The 26,971-nt window shown below is 41.3% G+C and overlaps 1 protein-coding gene across 1 annotated transcript in view; it reads right to left on the reverse strand.

The window, feature by feature from the left end:
• Positions 1 to 26,971, reverse strand: part of npr2 (natriuretic peptide receptor 2) — a 160,107-nt gene that overhangs the window by 61,985 nt on the left and 71,151 nt on the right. Inside the window, exons 10-12 of the mRNA XM_063042843.1 lie at positions 22,056 to 22,130; positions 7,604 to 7,681; positions 7,412 to 7,516 (exon numbers count right to left, since the gene is read on the reverse strand). Coding sequence (XP_062898913.1) covers positions 7,412 to 7,516; positions 7,604 to 7,681; positions 22,056 to 22,130 — 258 coding nt within the window. The remainder of the gene's footprint in view (positions 1 to 7,411; positions 7,517 to 7,603; positions 7,682 to 22,055; positions 22,131 to 26,971) is intronic.

Genomic DNA, 26,971 nt, shown 5'->3' on the forward strand with positions numbered 1-26,971 from the left:
CAGCAAAAGGATTAAAACAACCTCAATTTAGTTAATTTCCTGCCCTTACTGGCACCATACAATATTCTGAACAGATCTGTGCATGCTAGGCCCAGACTAAGTGACCAGAATATTTGTGTTCAAGTCTGGATGGGGCAGTCATATAAAAACATTTTAGTCTGAGGTCACATAATAGTTAGCTGTGATCCTAACTTTCTGACATAATGAATTTGGGCAAAGCCAACAGCATCCACTGTAAACTTATAAAGGTTACAAAATGCATTGCAAATAATGGTTTCATTTACATTTTGAGATTTGATTTAGCTCAGTGGCTCTCATACCACCTGGTACCTAAAGATGAACAAATTAAATAGGTAGGAACCACTTTGGAATGTCAAACTTGTTTTCCTTTTCTCTTCCTGTACAGTATATAATTATTCTTTTCCTTTCTTAAAGAAGGCATCTACTGCTATCAGTAAGATAGTTTGGTCTGCCATGGCACAATATAGAAGCAATATATCCAAGTGACACAAGACCACAAGAAAATAGGGGAAGCAGGCTACCAGGCCCATCATACTTGCCCTGTCACCAATGATTTATTCTGGCCCCAACTTCACTCCTGTGCCAGTTTCTATAACCCTCAATTCCTCCTCCTACCTTGACAGTCTCCTCTGGTCAAGGATAACTTTCTTACCCTATTATTCTATTGGGGGTATTCTATAGGCCCCTTGCTAGCAGCTGAGATACAGAGGAACAGATTGGGAGGCAGATTTTGGAAAGGTGCAAAAATAACAGGGTTGTTATCATGGGTGACTTTAACTTCCCTAATATTGATTGGCACCTGATTAGTTCCAAGGGTTTAGATGGGGCAGAGTTTGTTAAGTGTGTCCAGGATGGATTCCTGTCACAATATGCGGACAGGCCGACCAGGGGGAATACCATACTAGATCTAGTACTAGGTAATGAACCGGGTCAGGTCACAGATCTCTCAGTGGGTGAGCAGCTGGGGGACAGTGACCACTACTCCCTGGCCTTTAGCATTATCATGGAAAAGGATAGAATCAGAGAGGACAGGAAAATATTTAATTGGGGAAAGACAAATTATGAGGTTATAAGGCTAGAATTTGCGGGAGTGAATTGGGATGATGTTTTTGCAGGGAAATGTACTATGGACATGTGGTTGATGTTTAGAGATCTCTTGCAGGATGTTAGGGATAAATTTGTCCTGGTGAGGAAGATAAAGAATGGTAGGGTGAAGGAACCATGGGTGATAAGTGAGGTGGAAAATCTAGTCAGGTGAAAGAAGGCAGCATACATGAGGTTTAGGAAGCAAGGATCAGATGGGTCTATTGAGGAATATAGGGAAGCAAGAAAGGAGCTTAAGAAGGGGCTGAGAAGAGCAAGAAGGGGGCATGAGAAGGCCTTGGTGAGTAGGGTAAAGGAAAACCCCAAGGCATTCTTCAATTATATGAAGAAAAAAAGGATGACAGGAGTGAAGGTAGGACCGATTAGAGATAAAGGTGGGAAGATGTGCCTGGAGGCTGTGGGAGTGAGCGAGGTCTTCAATGAATACTTCTCTTCGGTATTCACCAATGAGAGGGAACTTGATGATGGTGAGGACAATATGAGTGAGGTTTATGTTCTGGAGCATGTTGATATTAAGGGAGAGGAGGTGTGGAGTTGTTAAAATACATTAGGACAGATAAGTCCCCGGGGCCTGATGGAATATTCCCCAGGCAGTTCCACGAAGCGAGGGAAGAGATTGCTGAGCCTCTGGCTAGGATCTTTATGTCCTCGTTGTCCACGGGAATGGTACCAGAGGATTGGAGGGAGGCGAATGTTGTCCCCTTGTTCAAAAAAGGTAGTAGGGATAGTTCGGGTAATTATAGACCAGTGAGCCTTACATCTGTGGTGGGAAAGCTGTTGGAAAAGATTCTTAGAGATAGGATCTCTGGGCATTTAGAGAATCATGGTCTGATCAGGGACAGTCAGCATGGCTTTGTGAAGGGCAGATCGTGTCTAACAAGCTTGATAGAGTTCTTTGAGGAGGTGACCAGGCATATAGATGAGGGTAGTGCAGTGGATGTGATCTATATGGATTTTGGTAAGGCATTTGACAAGGTTCCACACGGTAGGCTTATTCAGAAAGTCAAAAGGCATGGGATCCAGGGTAGTTTGGCCAGAAGTATTCAGAATTGGCTTGCCTGCAGAAGGCAGAGGGTCGTGGTGGAGGGAGTACATTCAGACTGGAGGATTGTGACTAGTGGTGTCCTACAAGGATCTGTTCTGGGACCTTTTCTTTTCGTGATTTTTATTAACGACCTGGATGTGGGGGTAGAAGAGTGGGTTGGCAAGATTGCAGACGACACGAAGGTTGGTGGTGTTGTAGATAGTGTAGAGGATTGTCAAAGATTGCAGAGAGACATCGATAGGATGCAGAGGTGGGCTGAGAAGTGGCAGATGGAGTTCAACCCGGAGAAGTATGAGGTGGTACACTTTGGAAGGACAAACTTCAAGGCAGAGTACAAAGTAAATGAAATGGCAGGATACTTGGTAGTGTGGAGGAGCGGAGGGATCTCGGGATACATGTCCACAGATCCCTGAAAGCTGCCTCACAGGTAGATAGGGTAGTTAAGAATGCTTATGGGGTGTTAGCTTGCACCATCATTTTGGAATCATCTATTTTTTTATTTCAATTCATAAATCAATGAAATCAATTAAAGTGTTGCCCTCATTGTAAGTTGAAAAGTTTTCAGCCTTGTCCAGGCATATTTTGGGTTGCCAGCATGACCCACAATGGCATCTTTTTATTGATTCTTCAGTGTTAAGCCTGAAAGCTGTGCTGTTATGTGACGCTATGTCCACCCTTCAATACCAATTGGCTATGCAGTACGCATCAAAGGAAACTGCGGAAATTTGGAAGTCATTGAAACACATACAGTACAGCAACTACAACTAGAGCATCTGCGGTGATCTGAAAATAGCAGCACTGCTACTAGGAATGTAGCTCAGATACACCAAGTACTGTCGTTTCATTTGTGAATGGGACAGCCGTGCTAAAGAATCTCATTAGGTCAACGAGGATCAGCCACTTTTTAAGCAGTTGATTCCAGGGCATAAAAGTGTGGTGCATAAAGATATTTTCGCCTACTCTTCACATAAAACTGGGGCTTGTGAAAAATTTTGTGAAAGCAATGAACAAGGATGGTGAAGGATTTCGATATTGGAGAAAGATGTTTCCCAGAATAACTGAAGCCAAGATTAAGTAAGGCATTTTTGTTGGTCCACAAATCGAACAGGTCATCAAGGACAGGCAATTCATAGTACTTCTAGTGGGACCAGAGGAAATCACATGGAAGGTTGCTGTTGAAAATTTTCTTGGCAAGTACAGAGCACCAAACTACATGCAGCTGGTTGACAACGTGCTTCAAACATACAAATCCATGAATGTAACGTGTCAGTAAAGATTCATTTTCTGCATTCCCATTTATATTTTTCCTTGCAAATCTTGGCACTGTCAGTGACGAGCATGGTGAAATGTTTCTCCTGGTCATTGCGGTCATGGAGAAAAGGTATCAGAGCAACTGGAATCCATCAGTGCTGGATGATTATTGTTGGACACTTAAGCTAGAAGCCTCAGACACTGAGTACAAGTGAAAAATATCAACAGAACAGTTTTAGCTTAGTTGAACTATTGCAAAGGATCAGCACCATTATGCAATTAAATGCGTTATATTCAACAGAAGTTAATTTCTTGTTTCTCCAAATTCCTATGTGATACAAGTAGTTGGAATTTGCATTTATGTTCAGCTTCCAGTGGTCTATCATAACCACAAAACATTCATGAGGAAGCAACATGTCTGAAAAAAATTTGATTATTGGTTGTTTAGATTACTTCCAGCTGTGGGCTTGCCACTTGGTGGCTGATAAATAAAATTACATAAATACCTTTATTTTCTTTGAATAAAATATTCCTACATGACTGATTTTTAAAGTTCACCTTAAAACATTGATAAAATAAAAGTTCTCCCCTCTTTTTTGTTTCCATCTATTTCTATCTCCCATAACATCCCAGACCGCTCATTTGTGCTAATACATTAAAACAACCCTTTCGTCACTTCCAGGTTCTGTTATTCAGAAGTTCTCCTGGAAAGTCAGCCAACTTTTACCCTCCATAAACCTCAAGGGGCCTTTAACCCTGACTATCACACACGAAGCCCCATTCATGGCTGACTCCTGTTCTAGCTAACAGACACGGGCTTCCTTTGTGGCGATGAGAAAAATAAAAAATTCTCATTTATTTTCAAATATCTTCGTAGTTCTTCCCTTCCCTATGTCTAATCATCAGCCCTACAGTTAATACGTGGGCACGTGGCCAAGTGGTTAAGGCATTCAACTAGCGATCTGAAGTTCGTGAGTTCGAGCCCCAGCCAAGGCAACGTGTTGTGTCGTTGAGCAAGGCACTTAAACACACAGTGCTCTGCGACGACACCAGTGCCAAGCTGTATGGGTCCTAATGCCCTTCCCTGGGACAACATTGGTGTCATGAAGAGGGGAGACTTGCAGCATGGGCAACTACTGGTCTTCCATACAACCTTTCCCAGGCCTGCGCCCTGGAGAGTGAAGACTTTCCAGGTGCAGATCCATGTTCTCGCAAGACTAACGGATGCCTTTTACAGTTAACACTTCTGCTGGTCTCTTATTCATCCCAGATATGTACAATCATGGACAGCTACAGTGTGTCTTCAGTTCTCTGGGCTTTTGGCTATGTAATTCTCTCCATAAGTCTCTCTACTAAATAATCTTTCAGTAAATCAAAAATCAGCTCAATCACTTCAATATATTTTAATTTTCTTCACAGAAAATTAAAGGTGAAAAGAACCTTCATATTTCACCTTTAAGTTTCATTCTTTCTACCGATGAGGATTTAGACTCTCTGCTTTACTGTGTACTGCTGCAGAATTCCTATTAGCTGTTCCAACAAGCCTCACTTTCTGTATTCATTACCACTGGGCAGAGTTGCAATCAAAATACATTTTTTAAGCCAGATCAATACAGATATATTTAGCCAAGGAGAAATTCCAAGTTTCAAATCTTACTTTCAATAAGCAGTGGAGAATCTGTGGAAATAGAGAAACAATATAATGTTGTTTTGAATTCTTTAACCCTGAAACTAATTTCAACTGGTGCTAGGATATATAAAATGAAAAAGAATGTTTTCTGCACAGTGTCACCAAAGATAAGCATAGGTAGTGCCATCTTCAATACATTACAGGGAGAAATCTCAATCAATAAAGAAATTCAGCTTAGACAATTAAGCTAATTTCCATTTAGTTATTCCTCACCTGACCTCTATTTTCAGTTGTACAATATACTTTTTTTAAAGTTCTATCAAAGTTCAAATTAAACTAATTATTGAAGTACACATAAAATATGCCACCATATATAACCCTGAGATTCATTCTCTTGTGAGCATACTCAATAAATCCAATGAAAGACCGCACCAACAGGGCGACAACCAGTGTGCAAAAGACAATAATCTGTGCAAATACAAAAAGAAAGTGAGAAAAAAGAGTTGGAGACCTCTTTCAAGAGACAGAAGGGTTCCTTGTGGCAAAACAGGACCAGGTGGTTAACAGAAAAATTATCAAAATACATGATAGAAGGCCAACAAATTCAAGACAATAAATGCAGAAAATATCACAAGAAACCAGAAACAATCCAGCACATTAAAGGATCCTGCAGCAGTTTAACACAATCTGATTACTTACACAGGCAAGATCAAGTGGCAAACATCATTCACCCAAATCTTGCCTTAAAATACAAAATCATAAAAGAAACCATATCTTGCTATAAATCCAAGCCTGATCCAGTTTTAGAGTCAGAATCCAACAAACTATATTACGACCATTCCATAATTACAAATAGCACAACCCATAATTTTACATGGTTTACAGTGGCTATGTGGCTTGACAGTTTTAGTAAATGCAATGCACCATGTTTGCAATGGAATTGGAAAGTCCATGTTTCATTCAATTCTGAACTCCACAGTCGGAGCTCAGTGTGAATCAGCAGCAGTTAGACTTGTCACTGCTCCAGTCTTTAGGGGAATAATAATAAGGCAGGTGCTGCACTTGAAGTCAAAATCTACCAGGAGCATCATTAAAACTGTAAATTCCACACTTATATCTTTCACAGATACACTCACGTTTGCAGTTCCATGAAATCAATTGATGAGGGCTAGTTTCTGTGTCTATATCCCCTCCCCTCACCACTCCTTTCCAGGCCCCTCTCCTAGCATGGTCTTTTAACAGTTCCCCACTAGCAAAGACCTCTTTAAACGATTGCTAATTATATCTGACATGTAGAAAATAATTGGAAGAATGTTGTCAGGACTTGAGGACCTGTGTAATAAGGAAAGCGAATAAATTAGGACTTTATTCTCTGGCATGCAGGAGAATGAGGAGAGATCTCATAGAAGTCTCCAGAATTATGAGGGTTATAGACAGGGTGAATGCTTGCAGGTTTTTTCCCCTCAGGTTGAATGAGACTGGAGTGAGAAGTCATACAGTTGGTATGAAAGGTCAAATGCTGGATTTCAGGGGGATCTTCTTCAATTAGACAATGGTGCAAGTGTGGAATGAGGTGTCATCAGAAGTGGCAGATGCAAGTAAAATTGTAATACCTATGAGAAATTTGGATGAGTGATATGTACAGCTTTGGTCTAGTTCAGGTGGATGCAACTAGGCAGAAGATCACGCTGCCATGGACTAGGTGGGCTGAAGAGCTCTATAAAGATTACAAAATGTAGAAGTCTTACTTGCATTTACCCTTTAAGCAATATGAGTGACCTCATTCAAGGGATCGTGGTCAAAATGTATCAAATAGAAAGACCTAGATCCAAAAACAAATCCAACTCCACAATTCAAGACTGCAACTCTTTTAGCTCCTGGACTCAGTGGCTGGGCCAGAGTGAGGTCAGATAAGCTGGCCTCTAACCTCCAGCTCACCTCTGAATTCTGTGTTCCAATGTACAGACATGAATGTCAGAGTTGAGCTTGTCCGTACACTGCTGCGACCCAGCAGTTTCTCAGAAACTGCCAGCTGAAGTCCAGTTCATTCCATCCCTGTTTCACAAAAGCATTAAATATAACAGCATACTATTTTTGACAATGTGAATGGTTTCAGTTACAGTCCCTTCAAAATAAGTTTCCATTTTCTTTCTCTCACTTATTTTCCATATCATTTTCCATTGAATAACAGACCAGTTCTTATCTTAATAACTCATTAGCTGTAAGTGATTCCTCATCAAATAAGAACTGAAAATAGTAATGTGATTTCTTGTGGTGAGCTACATCAGTGACCAAGTAACTATACTTCAAGCAAAATTGCTATAGTTTCCATCTTCATCTCAATTGTGTCACCATCTTACCTGAAGGCTTCCTCGAGGACAGTATTCTGTTACAATGCAGATATTTGGACTATCAATGCAGGCTCCAATGAATCTTGTCAAGTGATTAAACTGCACATCCCGCATCTGTAACAGACAAATCATTAGAAGTACTTGAGTTCATGCACAGAGTTGATAAGATCGTTTCTGAAGCTCAGAAATTTGTATACTTACATGTTTTAATTCAAATAGCACTTGTCTGGTGAGGTCAATCCTTTTCTTATTCACGTGTTTTATTGCAACTAAATTACCCTGAAAATAAAGATGGATATTTTAGTATTTAAGTTGGAGTGGCTGAGATACAATAATTAAATCTATTTCCTGTGTCAAAACTTCATTTAATTTAAAGAAACACACATCAAAGTCGCTGGTGAATGCAGCAGGCCAGGCAGCATCTCTAGGAAGAGGTACAGTCGACGTTTCAGGCCGAGACCCTTCGTCAGGACTAACTGAAGGAAGAGTTAGTAAGAGATTTGAAAGTGGGAGGGGGAGGGGGAGATCCAAAATGACAGGAGAAGACAGGAGGGGGAGGGATGGAGCCAAGAGCTGGACAGGTGATTGGCAAAGGGGATATGAGAGGATCATGGGACAGGAGGCCCAGGGAGAAAGACAAAGGGGGGGGGGAACCCAGAGGATGGGCAAGGGGTATAGTCAGAGGGACAGAGGGAGAAAAAGGAGAGTGAGAGAAAGAATGTGTGTATAAAAATAAATAATGGATGGGGTACGAAGGGGAGGTGGGGCATTAGCGTAAGTTAGAGAAGTCGATGTTCATGCCCCACCTCCTCCTCATACCCTATCCGTTATTTATTTTTATACACACATTCTTCTCCTATCGTTTTGGATCTCCCCTCCCCCTCCCACTTTCAAATCTCTTACTAGCTCTTCCTTCAGTTAGTCCTGACGAAGGGTCTCAGCCTGAAACGTCGACTGTACCTCTTCCTAGAGATGCTGCCTGGCCTGCTGCGTTCACCAGCAACTTTGATGTGTGTTGCTTGAATTTCCAGCATCTGCAGAATTCCTGTTGTTTGCGTTTCTTTAATTTAAAGAAATGGCAGGAAATATTTTTTAAATATTCTATAGTTTTGAATTAATGTTGCAAATAATAATCAGACACTAATTTACTTCCATGTTGTAAAGGCATGCATTAGTCTTGTGAGACCATGGATCTGTGCCTGGAAAATCTTTGCTCTCCAGGGCGCAGGCCGGGACAAGGTTGTATGGAAGACCAGCAGTTGCCCATGCTGCAAGTCTTCCCTCTCCACGACACCAATGTTGTCCAAGAGAAGGGCATTAGGACCCATACAGCTTGGCGCCAGTGTCGTCACAGAGCAATGTGTGATTAAGTGCCTTGCTCAAGGACACAACACGTTCCCTTGATGGGGCTCGAACTCACCACCTTCAGGTCACTAGTTCAATGCCTTAACCACTTGGCCACATGTTGTACTACATATATTTTTACAAACATTTTATTCATTATCAATATTGCAAAATTAAATCAATTTAACAACAGTTGAATTGTCCAATAGCGTGCAACGGATTAATTCATAAACAGTTTTCATTAGCTCAGAATCTGCTCATGGTAAGTACGCAAGGAAAATGGTTTTCAGAGATCCTTGAATGACTTAGCATGGAGATAGGCCCTTTCGCCTACTGAGTTCACACCTATCACCACTGATACGTTTATATTAATCCTTCAACAATCCTATTTTTTTTTCACCACATTCACCTCTAATCTCCTGATTCGACCGTTTACCTATACACTAGCGACACTCTGCTGCTCATTGTGCACAATGCCAAAAGGTAAATGGCTGCAGCTGAGACTCAAGGATGTGCTGCTTCTTTGCTGCCAGGATCAAGGATGTCTCGCTGTCTGAGGGGGAGAACGGCAGCTAAAGGTCACGGTCCCTGTTGTACCAATGGCAATGGCAGGAGCAGGGATGAGGTCCTGCAAGGGATTTTAGGGAGTTAGCAAGACTTCTAGGGTTGCAACCAGGATTAGTACCCGCACTACGTAGTAGTGAGATGAGAAAGGGATACATAGTGCAGTTCAATACGTGGCTAAATAGATAGTGCGAGAAAGAGGGCTTCATATTTTTGGATCATTGGGCTCTCTTCCAGGGCAGGTAGAACCTGTACAAACAAGATTGTTTTGCATCTGAATGGGAGGGGAATAAATATCCTCACCAAGGTTTTGCTGGCGTTACTCAGGAGGGTCTAAACCAGAGGGGTAGGGGGATGGGGAACATGACAGCAGAGCACCAGGCGGTGGGGTTGCATAGTATGACAAGTCACACTGAAAGGAGGGACAGCAAGGCACAGGTTATACTTGAATGCTCAGAGTATTATAAGTGAGGACAATGAAGTTAGAATCTGCATCAGTACATGGAATTACAATGTTGCTGCTGTTACAGAGATTTTACTACATGAGGGAAAGGTTTACTACATGCCCCTGGGTTTTGTTGTTTTAGATGTGACAGAGCAGAGTGTAAAATAGAGGTGTAAGGGTTGTACTACTGATAAAGGAGAACTCACAACACACAGGAGGAACTCAGCACGTCGGGCAGCATCCGTGGAAAAGATTGTTTGACGTTTCGGGCTGGAACCCTTCGTCAGGACTGAAGAGGGAAGGAGCAGAGGCCCTTTAAAGAAGATGGGGGGAGAGTGGGAAGGAGAAGGCTGGTAGGTTCCAGGTGAAAGACCAGTAAGGGGAAAGATAAAGGGGTGGGGGAAGGGAAACAAGGAGGTGATAGGCAGGAAAGGTGAAGAAAGAATAGGGGAAAACACAATGGGTAGTAGAAGGAGGCGGAACCATGAGGGAGGTGATAGGCAGCTGGGGGAGGGGGAAGAGTGGCATAGGATAGAGGAAGGGAGGGGGAGGGAATTACCAGAAGTTGGAGAATTCTTTGTTTATGCCAAGGGGCTGGAGACTACCTAGATGGTATATGAGGTGTTGCTCCTCCAACCTGAGTTTAGCCTCATCATGGCAGTAGAGGAGGCCATGAATGGACATATCCGAATGGGAATGTGAAGCAGAGTTGAAGTGGGTGGCAACTGGGAGATGCTGTCTGTTGTGGCGGATGGAGCAGAGGTACTTGATGAAGCATTCCCCCAATCTGCGTCGGGTTTCACCGATGTAGAGGAGGCTGCACTGGGAGCACCAGATGCAATAGATGACCCCAACAGACTCACAAGTGAAGTGTTGCCTCACTTGGAAGGACTGGTTGGGGCCCTGAATGGTGGCAAGAGAGGAGGTGTAGGGACAGGTGTAGCACTGCGCTTGCAGGGATAAGTGCCAGGTGAGAGATCCATGGGGAGGGATGTGTGGACCAGAGAGTCACGGAGGAACCGATCCCTGCGGAAAGCAGAGAGGGGTGGAGAAGGAAAGATGTGCTTAGTGGTGTGGTCCTGTTGAAGGTGGCGGAAGTTGCGGAGGATAATGTGCTGGATCTGAAGGCTGGTGGGGTGGTAGATGAGGACAAGGGGATCTCTGTCCCTGTTGTGGTGACGGGAGGATGGGGTGAGAACCGGTGCGGGAAATGGAGGAGATGTGGGTGAGGGCATCATTGATGACGGCAGAAGGGAAACCACGATCCTTAAAGAAAGAGGACATTTGAGATGTCCTGGAACAGTAAACCTCATCCTCAGAGCAGATGCGTGGAGATGGAGGAACTGGGAATAGGGAATGGCATTTTTGCATGTGTCGGGGTGGGAAGAATACCATAAAGGAGAATACCATAGCAATACTCAGAGAGGACACACTGCAGGGCTCATCCGCAGAGACAATTGGGGTGAAGACTGAAATAGGACAGGCCCAAAACACTAATGGGATTATAATTTTAGTCCCTCAATAACACCAAGGGGCAACATTTCACAATACTTCTCCAACTGCTTATTTCTGTAATGAACTGGAAAAAAAATTACAAGTAATTTGAGGGCTCAAATTAAGCAAGGATAATGTGAAAATTAATTACAAATGTTAAATATCATATAATTGCTTAAAATTATATAAAAGGGATTGTTAATTATAACTATAAAATTCTTGAAGAATGAAGCAAAGAAGGTCATTTGGAAGAAAAAGATGAATTATGAGAGGAAGCTGGCAACTAATATCAAAGAAGATACTAAAAGCTTTTTTAGGTATATAAAGTGTAAAAGATAGTCGAGGGTAGATACAGGACCAATACAAAATGACGCTGGAGATATTGTAATAAGAGTTGCAGAGATAGCAGAGGAACTGAATGCGTATTTTGCATCAGTCTTCACAGTAGAAAACATCTGCAGTGTACTGGACATTCAAGAGTGTCAGGGAAGTGAAGTTTATGCAGTGAAAATTATGACTGAGACGGTGCCCAGGAAGCTTAATGGTCTGAGGGTGGATAAATCTCCTCATGCACCCTCGGGTTCTGAAGGAAGTAGCTGAAGAGATTGAGGAGTCATTCAAGAATTGATAGATTCTGGCATTGTATCAGATGACTGGAAAATTCCAAATGTTATTTCCACTTAAGAAGGGTGGGAGGCAGCAGAAGGGAAACTATAGACCTGTTAGCCTGACATCAGTGGTTGGGAAGTTGTTGGAATCAATTGTTAGGGATGAGATTATGGAGTACCTGGAGGCATATGACAAGATAGACCAAAGCCAGCATGGTTTCCTGAAAGGAAAATCCTGTCTGACAGACCTACTGCAATTCTTTGAGGAAATTACAAGCAGGACAGACAAAGAAGATGCAGTAGATGTGGTAGACTTGGATTTTCAGAAGGCCTTCAACAAGGTACCGCACATGAGGCTGCTTAGCCAAATAAGTTATTAGCATGGGTGGAGCATTGGCTGGTCGGCAGAAAACAGAGAGGGAATAAGGGGATCCTATTCTGGTCAGATGCCGGTTACCAGTGGAGTTCCACAGGGATTGGTGTTGGGACCACAGCTTTTTATGATGTATGTCAGTGATTTGTCCTGGGTTTGACTCCAAATTGCAACCAGTGACGAGGCTCCGATTGGGGACTTACAGAGCTTTGGGAAAAGTGGAGTTACCCCTTAGTCAATCATTGCTCCCAGGGCCGCTCTGACCCGGAACAGTAGCACCTTCAAGGGTTCCTGCTCAGGATACGAGTGAAGGCCAACGGCAGATCCGGCAAGTTCAGTAACCGAACTTCTGACAGAGAAGGCGGATGAGCTAAGACCTCAAATGTCAATGGCTGTAGTACAGGCGGATGAATATTTGGGAAGAGAAATGGCAATTTCTTTAGTTCACCCAACGGTAGGGAACAGCAAACCACCATTGCTAGATACTAGGTTTCCTAGAATCTATTTGCTAAAAAAACCATGGTCAAACTCACAAAATGTATCACACAACAACAGCATCAAGAGGATCTTCAAGACAATTCTGAAGATGCTTCACTTGGTCGGGTTGATTCTGGTCAGCAGGGGATCCCCGACCATCATCAAGCTACTGCTCATAAATTTTAAGTAACACAAAAGAAAATTATTGCCATTTGGAATTTAAGAACCCTATATCAAGCTGCAAGATTGGACAATGTGATAAATGAAATGGAAAGACTAAAGATTAACATCATGGGAATTAGAGAAGTTTGTTGGATAGGTGCTGGAACATGTCAGAACAGAAATAAAATACTAATTTATTCTTGTGGAACATCCCATACTAATGGAGTAGGAATTCTTATGGATGAAAGCATGCGAAAAGTGTTTCAGGACATTGGGCAATATCAGAAAGAGTGTTCCTTGTTAGATTCAGAGGACAACCATTTGATTGAGCAATTATACAGTATATGCACCAACAACAGATGGAACAAATGAAGATATAGATAAATTCTATGAAGAGGTTGAACAAGCAAAGAATGGATGCAAATCTCAAAATATTGTTATTGTCATGGGAGATCTAAATTCTAAAGTAGGACAAGGTGCTGATGGAAATACCACAGGAAAATTTGGACTAGGGGAAAGAAATGAAAGAGGTGAGAAATGGGTAGAATGGTGCAAGATAAATAATCAGGTCATTATGAATACCTATTTTAAAAACCATCCAAGACATTTGAGGACCTGGAAAAGTCCAGGTGATAACACTAGAAATCAAATTGACTTTATTACTATAAACCAAAGATTTAGAAATTCAGTGACTCAATGCAAAACATATCCAGGTGCAAACTGTAACAGTGACCATAACCCAATAGTATGTCATGTTAAAGTAAAACTTAAAAAACTAAAGAAGCAAAAACCTGAACAATCCCTTGACTACTTGCAATTAATTAAAGAAGAAAACTTAAGACAAAAGTTTACAATTGAAGTAAGGAATAGATTTCAAAGTCTAGAAATAGAATATGCTGAAGGTGACAGCAATCATGTAGAAATGAAACTTAACTGTCTAAAGGATGCCTTGGTAGAATCAGCAAAGTCAGTGATTCCTAAAAAAGTAAAAAGCACAAAGAATAAATAGATGACAGATGAAATCAAAAATCTAATGGAAGAAAGGAGACGGAAGAAAGCAAATCCTATAAAATATGTCCTTAGATAAAAAAGTTAAAAGCTATGTCAAAAAGCCAAAGAAGAATGGTTAAACCAGGAATGTGAGCAAATAGAAAGAATCCCTATGACTGATCCAAAAAGGTTACATCAACAAATCAAGAATACCACTGGTAAAAAGCTCCTCTGTTCTTCAGGTGGATGTTTGAAAGCAATGGACGGTACCATTATCATGGAAAAAGATGAGATTATGAACAGATGGACTGAGTATATTCAGGAATTGTTTGAAGACAATCGAGGCGAAAAACCAGAAATTAAGAAAAATATTGAAGGCCCAAGTATTTCAAAATCTGAAGTTCATAATGCAATATATAAGATGAAGAAAGGAAAGGCAGCAGGTCCTGATGACTTAGTAATAGAACAAATTATCGCCCTTGAAGATTATGGAATTGAAAAACTTACTGATTTAATCAATGACATTTATGAGACTGGAATAACACCAGAAGAGATGAAAAAATCAGTATTTATCACTCTTCCTAAGAAATCTGGAGCAATAGAATATGAATTACATAGGACCATAAATTTAATGAGTCATATCACCAAGATATTTCTAAGAATTTTGATGACAAGAGCTAAAAGTAAGATACAAGCTGAAAAGAACAAGAGTTGAAAAGTAAGATACAAGTTGTAAAGAACAATGTGGTTTTGTGAAAGACAAAGAACAAGAAACATAATATTGATGTTAAGGATACTATCAGAACGAGCTATTCAAGTGCAAAAAGATTTGTTTGTTTTATCGATTACACAAAAGCATTTCATAAAGTGAAGCACAATAAGTTATTTGAAATATTACAGAAAACTTTAGATCTAGATTTGAAAGACCTCCGCCTAATCAGAAATCTGTACTGGGAACAAACTGCCGCTGTAAGAATAGATGGAGAAGTGAGTCAGTTTACGAAAATCAAGAGAGGCATTAGACAAGGGTATGTTTTCTCCCCTGATTTATTTAATGTGTACAGTGAAACAATATTACAAAAAATAAGAGATATCTTAGGAATCAAAGTTGGCGGTGAAAACATCAATGATTTCAGATATGCAGATGATACTGTGTTAATTGCAAGTACGGAGGAAGAACTACAAAACTTAATTGATATAATTGTTGAAGAAAGTGAAAAAATGGGTCTATCTATCAATTGCAAAAAGACAGAATGTACAGTGATATCCAAGAAGAAGGAGAATCCTATCTGCAGGCTGAGAATAAACAGGGAAGACATAAAACAAGTACAGAACTTTTGCTACTTAGGAAGCTGGGTGACATCAAAAGAAGAATAGGGATGGCAAAAGACACCTTTACGAGAATGAAGAGTATATTGACCAATACTAAACTAGGCATGACAACCCACCTCAGAGTACTGAAATGTTACGTTTATCCAGTTATGTTATATGGCTCAGAATGTTGGACAATATCTAGTAACATGAGGAAATGAACTGTAACAACAGAGATGTCGTTTTTGAGGAGGATGCAAAGAATATCATGGACGAAACGAATATCTAACGAGGATGTCATGAACAGAGCAAACACAAAAAGAGAAATAATGTATGAGATCATGAAAAGGCAACATATCTTCATTGGACATGTGATTAGGAAAGAGGAGTTAGAATGCATGGTAATTATGGGAAGGATTGAAGGGAAGAAAGCAAGAGGAAGACAGAGACAAATGATGATGGAGAGAGCAGACAGAGAACTGGAAATGAATACCAATGAATTGATCCACTTGACCCAAAACAGGAGAGTGTGGGCCATGGTAGTCAAAGCTCAAAATGGGCACGGCAACTGATGATGATGATGATGAAGATGTCAGTGATTTGGACTACGGTATTAATAGATTTGTGGCTAAATTTGTGATGATACAAAGATAGGTGGAGGAGTGGGTAGTGTTGAGGAAACGAGAGCCTGCAGAGAGACTTAGGTAGTTTAGGGGAATGGGCAAAAAAGTGGCAAATGAAATACAATGTTGGAAAATGTAATACACTGTTAGAAAATGTAGGGTCATGCACTTCGGTGGAAGAAGTAAACGGGCAGACTACTATTTAGTTGGGGAGAGAATTCAAAATGCAGAGATGCAAAGGGACTTGGGAGTCCTTGTGCAAGATACCCTAATGGTTAACCTCCAGGTTGAGTTGGTTGTAGAAACATAGAAAACCTACAGCACAATACAGGCCTTTCGGCCCACAAAGCTGTGCCGAACATGGCCTTACCTGAGCAATTACCTAGGGTACCCATAGCCCTCTATTTTTCTGAGCTCCTATACCTGTCCAGGAGTCTCTTAAAAGACCTATCGTATCTGCCTCCACCACCGTCACCGGCGGCCCATTCCATGCACTCACCACTCTCTGCTTAAAAAACTCACCCCTGGTATCTCCTCTGTACCTCCTTCCAAGCACCTTAAAACCATGCCCTGGGAAAAAGCCTCTGACTATCCACACGATCAATCTCTCTCATCATCTTATACACCTCTATCAGGTCACCTCTCATTCTCTGTCGTTCCAAGGAAAAAAGGCTAAGTTCATTCAACCTGTTCTCATAAGGCATGCTCCCCAATCCAGGCAACATCCTTGTAAATCTCCTCTGTAGCCTTCTTATGGTTTCCACATCCTTCCTATAGTAAGGCAACCAGAACTGAACATAGTACTCTAAGTGGGGTCTGACCAGGGTCCTATATAATTGCAACATTACCTCTCGGCTCTTAAACTCGATCCCACAGTTGCTGAAGATTGTGAAGAAGGCGAATGCAATATTGGCATTCATTTCTAGAGGTATAGAATATAAGAGCAGGGATGTGACTTTGAGGCTCTATAAGGCACTTGTGAGACACTTGGGTTATTGTGTGCAGTTTTGGGTGCCTTATTTTAGAAAGGATATACTCGAGAGGGTTCAGAGAAGATTCACAAGAATGATTCCAGGAATGAAAGGGTTACTGTATGAGGAACGTCTGGTAGCTCTTGGGCTGTATTCCCTGGAGTTCAGGAGAATGAGGTGGGGGATCTCATTGAAACATTCTGAACTTTAATAGGCCTGAACAGATAATATATGGCAAAGTTATTTCCCATGATAGGCGAGTCTAGGACAACAGGGCACAACTTCAGGATTGAAGGACATCCTTTTAGAACTGAGATGTGGAGAAATTACTTTTGACAGAGGGTGTTAAATCTGTGGAATTTGTTGCCACGAGCAGCTGTGGAGGCCAAGTCATTGGGTGTATTTAAAGTAGAAAGAGAGAGGTTCTTGATTAGCCAGGGCATCAATGTGTATGGGGTGAAGGTAGGGGAGTGGGGATGACTGGAAGAATTGGATCAGCCCATGATTGAATGGCAGAGCAGACTCGATGGGCCAAATGACCTACTTCTGCTCATATATCTTATGGTCTTCTGCTCTAAATCTATTCCTATGTTTCAGAAAGTAGACTTTGAAATTATGATTTCTTAGCACTTCATTTATCTCCATTCCTACTGCTTGACATGGAAATTATCCATCTGAACTTATGCCGGCAAAGCCATGCATAAGGTATTGGTAACTTTTTGTCTTCTATAAAAGGAAGACAATAAAAAGTTCTATAAAACTATAGTTCTTTCTGTCTTCTAGATTTTATCTTACTTCTTTTGAAAATATCATGTTGCAATGTTCCTTTCATAATATACCTATCTATCTTCATTATCTGAATTACAGTGATGTTACATCATAAGCCTAAGACCAGAATTTGAGGCTTTAAGTTATTCATCAGCTTAAAATATTTTGACAGGTAATACAGCTTCCACTATACTACTAAAACCACAATGAAAGTAATATTGACAGGACAAAGGGACTAGATGCAAACTTTTTTTAGACACATGGAATTTTTGTGCAAAAGGTGACGTGAAATTCATTATAGCTTTTCCACACCTTGTATGAAGCTCATATTTACTGCATTTATTTGAATTCTATCTTATTGTGCTGTGTTCATTCTCCATTTTGGTGGATAAGCTCCTGTCAAGTCGTAGATTACTGGCTCCCTCAGCTACACTGATTATACCTCTTTTCTTCTCATTATCCAAGGCTCTGAATGAAACAGTGATTTACCAGAGACTCATTCAGTCCACTGAACTCAATATACTGCACAAGAAGAACCATGCATAAACACAGAGCGGGTGACCATTCTGCAGAACATTGCCGTTCAGTCTTAGAGTGTGACTCTGAGCATCTGGTCACCTGTTACTTTAATTCTCTATCTCGCTCACACTCTAAACATTGATTCTGATAGTGATTCTATTTCTATTTATACCCACCATTTCTTGACAACTTGACCTTTTTGCCTTGCATCATTAATTCTCTTTCCATTTCATCTCTCCTGTCTTCTCTTCTATTATGCACTTCCTTATTGCTACAGAAACATAGAAAACCTACAGCACAATACAGGCCCTTCGGCCCACAAAGTTGTGCTGAACATGTCCCTTAGAAATTACTAGGCTTACCCATAGCCCTCTATTTTTCTAAGCTCCATGTACCTATCCAAAAATCACTTAAAAGACCCTATCGTATCCGCCTCCACCACCGTTGCCAGCAGCCCATTCCACGCACTCACCACTCTCTGCACAAAAAAACTTACTCCTGACATCTCCTCTGTACCTACTCCCCAGCACCTTAAACCTGTGTCCTCTTGTGGAAACCATTTCAGCCCTGGGAAAAAGCCTCTGTATGCATTCATGCCCCTGCCCATTGTCCTCAAAACACAACTTTACTCCCTGCACCCTAGTTATAACTCTTTTCAATTCCAATGAAATGCTGTAGATCTGACACATTAACTCTATTTCTCTCTGCACAGGAGCTGGCATTGAGTATTACCACTACTTTTTAAATTTTATTTCAAACTTCTAACATCTTGCCTTTGACTTCTGTGGAGTTGAATTTTGCTAAAAATACAAATGTGTGACAATCCAATTTGCAGCCCCATTCAGGTCCTCCCCGATTTTCCTCATTTCAGTCAAGCTGTTATGGGATGTTAAGTAACGCAAAAACCTTTGCTCAAGAACATAGAAGTTTAAGGGGAGATTTGATAAAGGTATATAAAATTATGAAGGGTGTAGATAGGGGCTTTTTTCACTGAGGTGGGTGAAACTACAACTAGAGGTCATGGGTTAAGGGTGAAAGGTGAAATGTTTAGCACAAGAGGGCACAGTTTTAAAGTGCTTGGAAGTAGGTACAGAGGAGATATCGGGGTACAGTTTTTTTAATGCAGGGAGTGGTGCGAGTGTGGAATGAGTTGCCGGAATGGTGGTGGAGGCATATACGATAGGGTCTTTTAGGAGACTCCTGGGCAGGTATATGGAGCTCAGAAAAATAGAGAGCTATGGGTAACCCTTAGTAATTTCTCAGGTAAGGATATGTTCGGCACAGCTTTGTGGGCCGAAGGGCCTGTATTGTGCTGTAGGTTTTCTATGTCCCTATGTTTAAGGGGAACATGAGGGGGAACTTTTTTTCCACTCAGAGGGTGGTGAGAGTGTAGAAGCAGCTGCCAGGACAAGTGATGGATGCGGGTTCAATTTGGATTAGATTAGATTTAGATTAGATTCAACTTTATCGTCATTGTGTAGAGTACAGATACAAAGCCAATGAAATGTAATTAGCATCTGACCACAAATGCAAAGAATAGTGTTATTTACAAAATAACTGCGAATAAAAAGTAAGTGCTGCAGCACACAAATATAAAAGTACTGAGACAGTACAATATGGGTGCAATATTGTTTAGCGCTGTGATGTGAGGTTCAGTAGGGTCACAGCCTCAGAGCAGAAGCTCTTCCTGTGCCTGCTGGTGCGGGAGTGGAGGCTCTTGTAGCACCTACCGGATGGGAGGAGAGTAAAAAGTCCATGGTTAGGGTGAGATGCATCCTTGATAATGCTTTTCGCCCTGCCCAGGCAGCATTTATGGTAGATGTTCTCAATGGTGGGCAACTGGGTGCCAATAATCCGCTGGGCAGTTTTCACCACTCACTGGAGTGCTTTGCGGTCCGATACAGGACAATTGCCATACCACACCAAGATGCAGTTGGTGAGTTTGCTCTCAATGGTACAGCGGTAAAAGTCCGTCAGTATTCTGGGACAGAGGTGAGATTTCTTGATGCTCCACAGGAAATAAAGGCACTGTTGCGCCTTTTTGATCAGGATGAAGGAGTTCAGGGACCAGGTGAGATCCTCGGAAATGTGGACACCAAGGAATTTGATGCTAGATACACACTCCACTACAGCTCCATTGATGTAGATGGGGACGTGAGTGTGGCTCCTAGCATCCCTGAAGTCCACAGTGATCTCCTTGGTCTTCTGAGTGTTAAGGGCCAGGTTGCTGTCAGCACACCACGCAGCCAGGTGCTGGACCACGTCCCTGTAGGCCGTCTCGTCATCCCCTCTGATCAGGTCAACCACCGTGGTGTTGTCTGCAAACTTGATTATGGAGTTAGAACCATGTACAGGAATGCAGTCATTAGTGAAAAGGGAGTACAGAAGAGGGCTCAGCACATAGCCTTGAGGCACGCCGGTGTTCAGGGTGAGAGTGGAGGAGGAGAGGTTGTTTAATTTAACTGATTGGGGTCTGTTAGTCAGCAAGTCCAAGGTCCAATTGCAGAGGGATGAGCTGATACCGAGCTGGCCAAGTTTGGCGATCAGCTTGGAGGGGATCAAAGTATTGAATGCTGAACTAAATTCAATGAACAGCATTCTGACGTAAGAGTTGGGGCTGTCCAGGTGGGTCAGGGCAGAGTGAAGTGCCGTGGAGATGGTGTCCTCTATTGACCTGATGGTGTGGTAGGTAAATTGATCGGGGTCCAGGGTAGAGGACAGACAGGATTTCAGATGTGATAGAACCAGTCTCTCAAAGCACTTTGCAATGATGATTTCAACTTTTAAGAAAAAAATTGGATAGGTACATGGATGGGAAGGGTGTGGAGGACTCTGGTCCAGGTGCAGGTTGATGCAACTAGGCAGATTAATGTTTCAGCATGGACTAGATGGGCCAAAGGGCCTGTTTCTGTGCTGTAATGCTCTATGATCAAGAATTTTCACTGATTGAATAACATGAGGGGGAACTTCTTTACTCACAGAGTGGTAGCTGTGTGGAACGAGCTTCCAGCAGAAATGATTGAGGCAGGTTTGATGTTGTCGTTTAAAGTTAAATTGGATAGATATATGGACAGGAAAGAAATGGAGGGTTATGGGCTGAGTGCAGGTCGGTAGGACTAGGTGAGAGTAAGAGTTCAGTACGGACTAGAAGGGCTGAGATGGCCTGTTTCCTTGCTGTAATTGTTATATGATTATATGGAAAGCCTGGTCACTGACGAGTCTTTAACTGTTTACTGATCAGCTGAAAGATGCAGTCTACTCATTTTGTCACGTGTAGAAAGTGCAATGACGCACAAGATGGCAGTGCAGTTACTGCTTTATTTCTAAATACACTGTAATAATTTCACTGCTTTATCATTAAGCTGTACCTTCAGCGCAGAAGAGGTAGAAATAGAGATTGTACTGAATGATAGGTGTATTATTATTTGATACTCTTTGGCTTTATGTGAAGATTAACTTGTCTCCTGTTTTTGAAAGCAGAAATAGAACTAGGAGACAGAGCACTTTCCTATCCTTCTGCTAGCAACAGATTAAACCTATTTATGTAACATCTAGTGCAGTTATGCCGAAAGCAAGAGATGATTAGTCGATATAATATAGATTGGTAGTGGGCAAGGGAAGAGAGTCAGATTGTTGCTGAGAAACAGAAACACCCTATTTTGAATCTGGTTTATTGCAATTACATTAATTATGCAGTGAAGCTCTTTCCTGTCTGTGCCTTATTTACATGGGTAGAGTGAAAGCTGATCACTCTTCCATCCTTGTTCCGCTCTCAGCAGTGACATACTTTGTAGATACAGGTCCTGACCACGGATACCCGAGGGAATTTAAAGCATTACATCAACCTGACAAACAGATTTCACCCCGCCGGCTGTGGATGTCTAGCAGCAGACTGGTGTGCACATTGCATATTCTGTATCTCCTTACACCCTTTCTCATATGAAAGTCTGACATCACTGGCACAAAGCAAATGGATGCACTGAAGAAGGAAATGAGATGAGTACCTTAAAGTAACAAGTCCGTGCAAAAAGCTGGTATTTCCCTTGATTTGTCACTAACGAGCAGTAACTGGAGCCTCTCTGTAAAAGAAACAACGGAAGCGAAAAAGTGTTATTGAAGAACACATCGTCCATTTTAACCTTGAAGGAATTACAGCCTAGTAGTATATTAATTAGCTTCCAAAAAAAATCAAACCAATCTTTCCTGTTGATGAAGCTTGAAGTTCAAATATTAAGGATACACTTGCCATTTTAGACTTAACTTGCAGAGCACCTTGATTTGTGCAATAAAAACCTTAAAAATCACACTAAAGAGAAGCTGTGTTTACTTTGGATTCCCAGCATCTGCAGAAACTTTAGTGTTTATACCAAAGTGAAATATTTCCATCTATTCTAAATATGAGAACCTTTTAACTGAATTGACAGAGGACATCAGGCACAGCAAAGCTTGAAGCTTCAGGAGCAGGTGTTCTATACTTGCATTGCAAAATCAAATTACCCTGATTTATTAGATATTTGTCCAAGCATTAGCACCCAACTCCCCACACAGAATTTGCCACCCAGCAGAGTCTATCAGTTGGAGGTACTCAGAAACAAATTATTCCCAGGAAGTGATAGAGACAAGTACAATTATGACATTTAGAAGACGGTTGCAAATGTACATGGATAGAAGAATATCAGAAAAATGCAGTCAAGCGGGACTAGCTCAGACAGGTAAATTGATCAGCCGGGATGAGTTGTGCTGGAGAACCTGTTTTCTGTGCTCTATGACTCCATGACTATTTTCTATGACTCTAATCACTTTTATTATCATGCTTTTTAAAAAGATAGTGTATTATTCAACTGATTTTTAAGTTATTTTTCCACATCTCCTTGCCCTTGTCAACTCACCATCATCTCTTCTGGTTAACAAACCTTTGGACACCAGAAGCAATTTACTACATCAAAGCACTTTATGGTTTTGAACACTTCTGTTAAATCCTCCCTTAATCTTTTCTGTTTAAGGACAATCCTAGATTTTCAGATCCTTCACATAATTAAAAATTCTAATTCCTTGATGTAGTAAATACCATTTCAAAAAGCATATTGTAGAAGTTGGGTTTGTTTGATCCCTAAACAAGGGGGATCAGAGGTGGCTAGGGTCAGCAACTTTAAATTCCTCAGTATTATCATTTCAGAGGCTCTGTTCTGGGCCCAGCACACAAGTGCCATTACAAAGAAAGCATGGTGGAGCTTCTGCTTTTCTAGATGTTTGTGAACACTCGGCATGTCAGCTAGAACTTGACAAACTTCCAGAGATGTGTGGTAGAAAGTACAGTGTCAGGGTGCATCACAGTCTGGTATGGAAACACCAATGCCCTTATATTACAAAAAGCAATAGATATGGCACAGTCTATCATGGGTAAAAAGCTCCCCACCATTGAGTGCATCTATACAGAGCACTGTTGTAGCGAGGACCCCACCACCCCGGCCATACTCTCTTTCTACTGCTACCATCAGGAGGAAGGTATAGGAGCCTCAGGACCTGCACCACCAGATTCAGGAACAGGTATTACCCGTCAAACATCAAGCTCCTGTACCGATGAAGAAAACTTCACTCAACTTCACTCGCCCCCATCACTAAACTGGACTTATTTTCACGGACTCTTCATCTTATGTTCAAGATATTTATTACATATTATTATTATTCTTTTTTCACTTTCTTTTTGTATTTTCACAGTTTGTTTTTTTTTCACATTGGTTGTTGTCCACCTTGTTGGGTATGGTCTTTCATTGATTCGATTGTGTTTCTTCTATATGGTGACAAATTTATGCACTTCAATAATAAATTTACTTTGTGTTTTGAAACTGTGTGTCCATATTTTGAATTTTCTGTTACATTAAACTATTTTCCCATTTTCTCACATTTCCTGTGAAGGCATAACCAGGTCATGGAATCTGTGAGTTTCTTTGGTGTTGCTGCCAGTATTATCACCAAAACAATGTAGAACCAGTAACAGAACATCCTTTAAGTGAAGGCAAGCATTTCAAACTGAATATCAGGAACAATGATACATCAAGGTTATGTAATATTTTCAATTCTTCAAAGACGTGCTTACTCTTATATACTACACTGTTCCCACTGTTTGCATATGAAACTGTGCAATTAATTATTCACAAAGCTATAAATATATAATTGTAAATTTAACCAAATGTAAGCTTACTCAGTCTGTTAACACAAGGAATTCTGCAGATGCTGGAAATTCAAGCAACACACATCAAATTTGCTGGTGGAAGAGGTACAGTCAACGTTTCAGGCCCACCACCCTTCGTCAGGAATCACTGAAGGAAGAGCTAGTAAGACATTTGAAAGTGGGAGGGGGAGGGGGAGATCCAAAATGATAGGAGAAGAGGTACAGTCGACGTTTCAGGCCGAGACCAGCAAATTTGATGTGTGTTACTCAGTCTGTTAATGCTTTCTGCCTCAAAACTCTTCATTGCAAACAGTGCTTCTATGAAGTGTTCACTTCAGACTTAATCAGTTCTGCATTCAAGTCTCATTCATACAATGTCAGCCTGGGGTCTTGTTTCATAATTGGTGCTTTATCAGCTGCCTTCTTATTTTCACACATATTGTATTATTTGTTCTGGTCCACTACCTTCTTAATTACACCTTCAATTCAGAATTCAATTCAGAAACAGTTCCCATAAGCTGTAACACAAGTGCCTAATAACTGTACTAATTATAATGGTACAAAAATATAAAGTACTTATTAAACTACTACATATGACCTCAGTGTTAAGAATCACTATTTTGCCTGCTGTCTCCTGCTCCGTTCTCCCACCACTCTTGCATGCTGACTTCCCTTTTCACCCGTCTCTCCCTTTACTTCATTCCCTTTCTGACCTTTACTGTGGATGCATCTGCTGCTTTTCTTCAAGTATCTATGATTCTTTGCAGACATCCCACCCCTCCCGGAAGATCCGGGAGTCTCCCGCAAATTAATAGTGGCTCCCTGATGCCCGCAAGTTATATACAATGTCCCAGAAATTGATTTTTTTTGAGAGCGAGCATGAGAGAGCGCGTGAAAGAGCGAGCGCAAGAGTGAGAAAGCGAGAGAGAGTGAGAGTGAGAAAACAAGCGCGAGAGAGCGAGAGCGAGTGAGAGTGACCACGAGAGAGAGAGCGGGAGAGAGAGTGAGAGCGAGAAGGAAAGCGCGAGAGAGAGAGAGTGAGAATGAGAGCAAGAGTGAGAAAGCGAGCCTGAGTGAGAGCAACCTCGAGCGAGAGAATGCAAGAGTGAGAAAGCAAGCGCGCGCGAGAGAGAGTGAGAGTGAGAAAGCAAGTGCGAGAGAGAGCGACCACGAGTGAGAGAGCGCATGCGATAGAGAGCAAGAGTGAGAGAGTTCCAAAAAATGTCAGAGTGGCAGAGTGTTCCAAAAAAAGAAAATATAAAACGTACGTCACCCCAGACTACACTAAAGTGTACCCCTGCCTAATAGGGGTCAAAATAATGACAGTGTTGCTCACTGCACTGTTTGCAACAGTAACTTTTCTATTGCCCATGGTGGGTTAAAAGGTAAAAGACGTGTTGAGGTGAGTTTAACAGGTGTCATTCATTTATTAGCATAGCTAACATTATTTAAACTAGCTGGCTAGCTGCTCAGGAGCTACTCTATTGCAGACATCCCACCTCTCCCGAAGTCTCCCGCAAATTGATGGTGCTACCTCCCTGAAATGAGTTTTTGCAGGGTGGGATGTCTGCTTTGGTTGCCATAGGCTTTTAATTTCATTTGTTGCTTTTTTTCATGGACTTCCACTCACTGAGAATTTTTAAGTGTCATTTTTATTGCAGTTGGCAGCTGTTTCCTACACTAGGCTCATTTAGGCAGCAAGATGTTTGCACACACTCCACACTAGCTACCTGCCCAGTACTCTGCTCACACGACTGGACACCGTGCATTCTAGAACCCCTTGCTGGCCAAGGCTATAACCATTCAAAAATACAATCCTGGAGCCCAAGTAACAAAATCCACCCTGAGGTGTATTTTGCAAAGGCGAGACCTCAGGGGATAAATATAAAATCACTTCCAGAAGGTGATAGCACCAGGTAGACGATAGAGATGAAGATGTGAAATATGTTGGTCTTCATGCTGTGACATTGCATATAGGATTTGGGAATGTTACGCTATAGTTGTATAAATAATTTGTTGGGCTACACTTTGAATATTATGTGTAGTTCTTGTCACTGTACTGTAGGAAGGATGTGATTTAACTAGAGAGTGTGCAGGGGCGATTCGCATGAATGTTGGCTGGAATGTAAGGCTTGAGTAATAAGGAGAGATTGCATATGTGGGACTATTTTCCATGGAGTGAAGGAGGATGAGGTGTGACCTTATGGAAGTTTATAGAATTATGAGGTGCACAAGTAGTCAAAAATCTAAGTGTAGATAGGTATCTCGATCAACATAGACCAGTTGGGCTTATAGAAGGGCCTTTTTCCATGATGGACCGCTATGAACCTCTGACTCTGTTGAAAGGGAATAAAAGCCTCTTTACTATACAACTACAAGAACGTTGAGAAAGCATGTTAAAATTGTTTATGTAGTCAGTCAACTAGCACCAATAAATTAACTGTACAGAAGAGCAACATTCTTGTTTTGTTTTAATATACTTTTAGATGATGAGTTATTTGCTAGTTAGGTCATTCTTCAAAAGTTGTCAGCTTAATGTCTAATTATGTAGTATTCACCAGCTGAGGGGAGTAGATTATATATAATTATATTTTGTTATAATATTATGGTAAGAACAGCTTTGTTTCCAGTGTGTCAAGCCTATGATTTTTAGCATAAAGGCAATGAAACTGTGTCCTAAAACTGAACTCTATTAGTCACAGATCCACAGTGTCTCCACCAACAAAGTGGCTGATGCCAAAATCAATG

Source organism: Mobula hypostoma, chromosome 3 (assembly GCF_963921235.1).
Source record: "Mobula hypostoma chromosome 3, sMobHyp1.1, whole genome shotgun sequence".
NCBI classification, from domain to species: Eukaryota; Metazoa; Chordata; class Chondrichthyes; order Myliobatiformes; family Myliobatidae; genus Mobula; species Mobula hypostoma.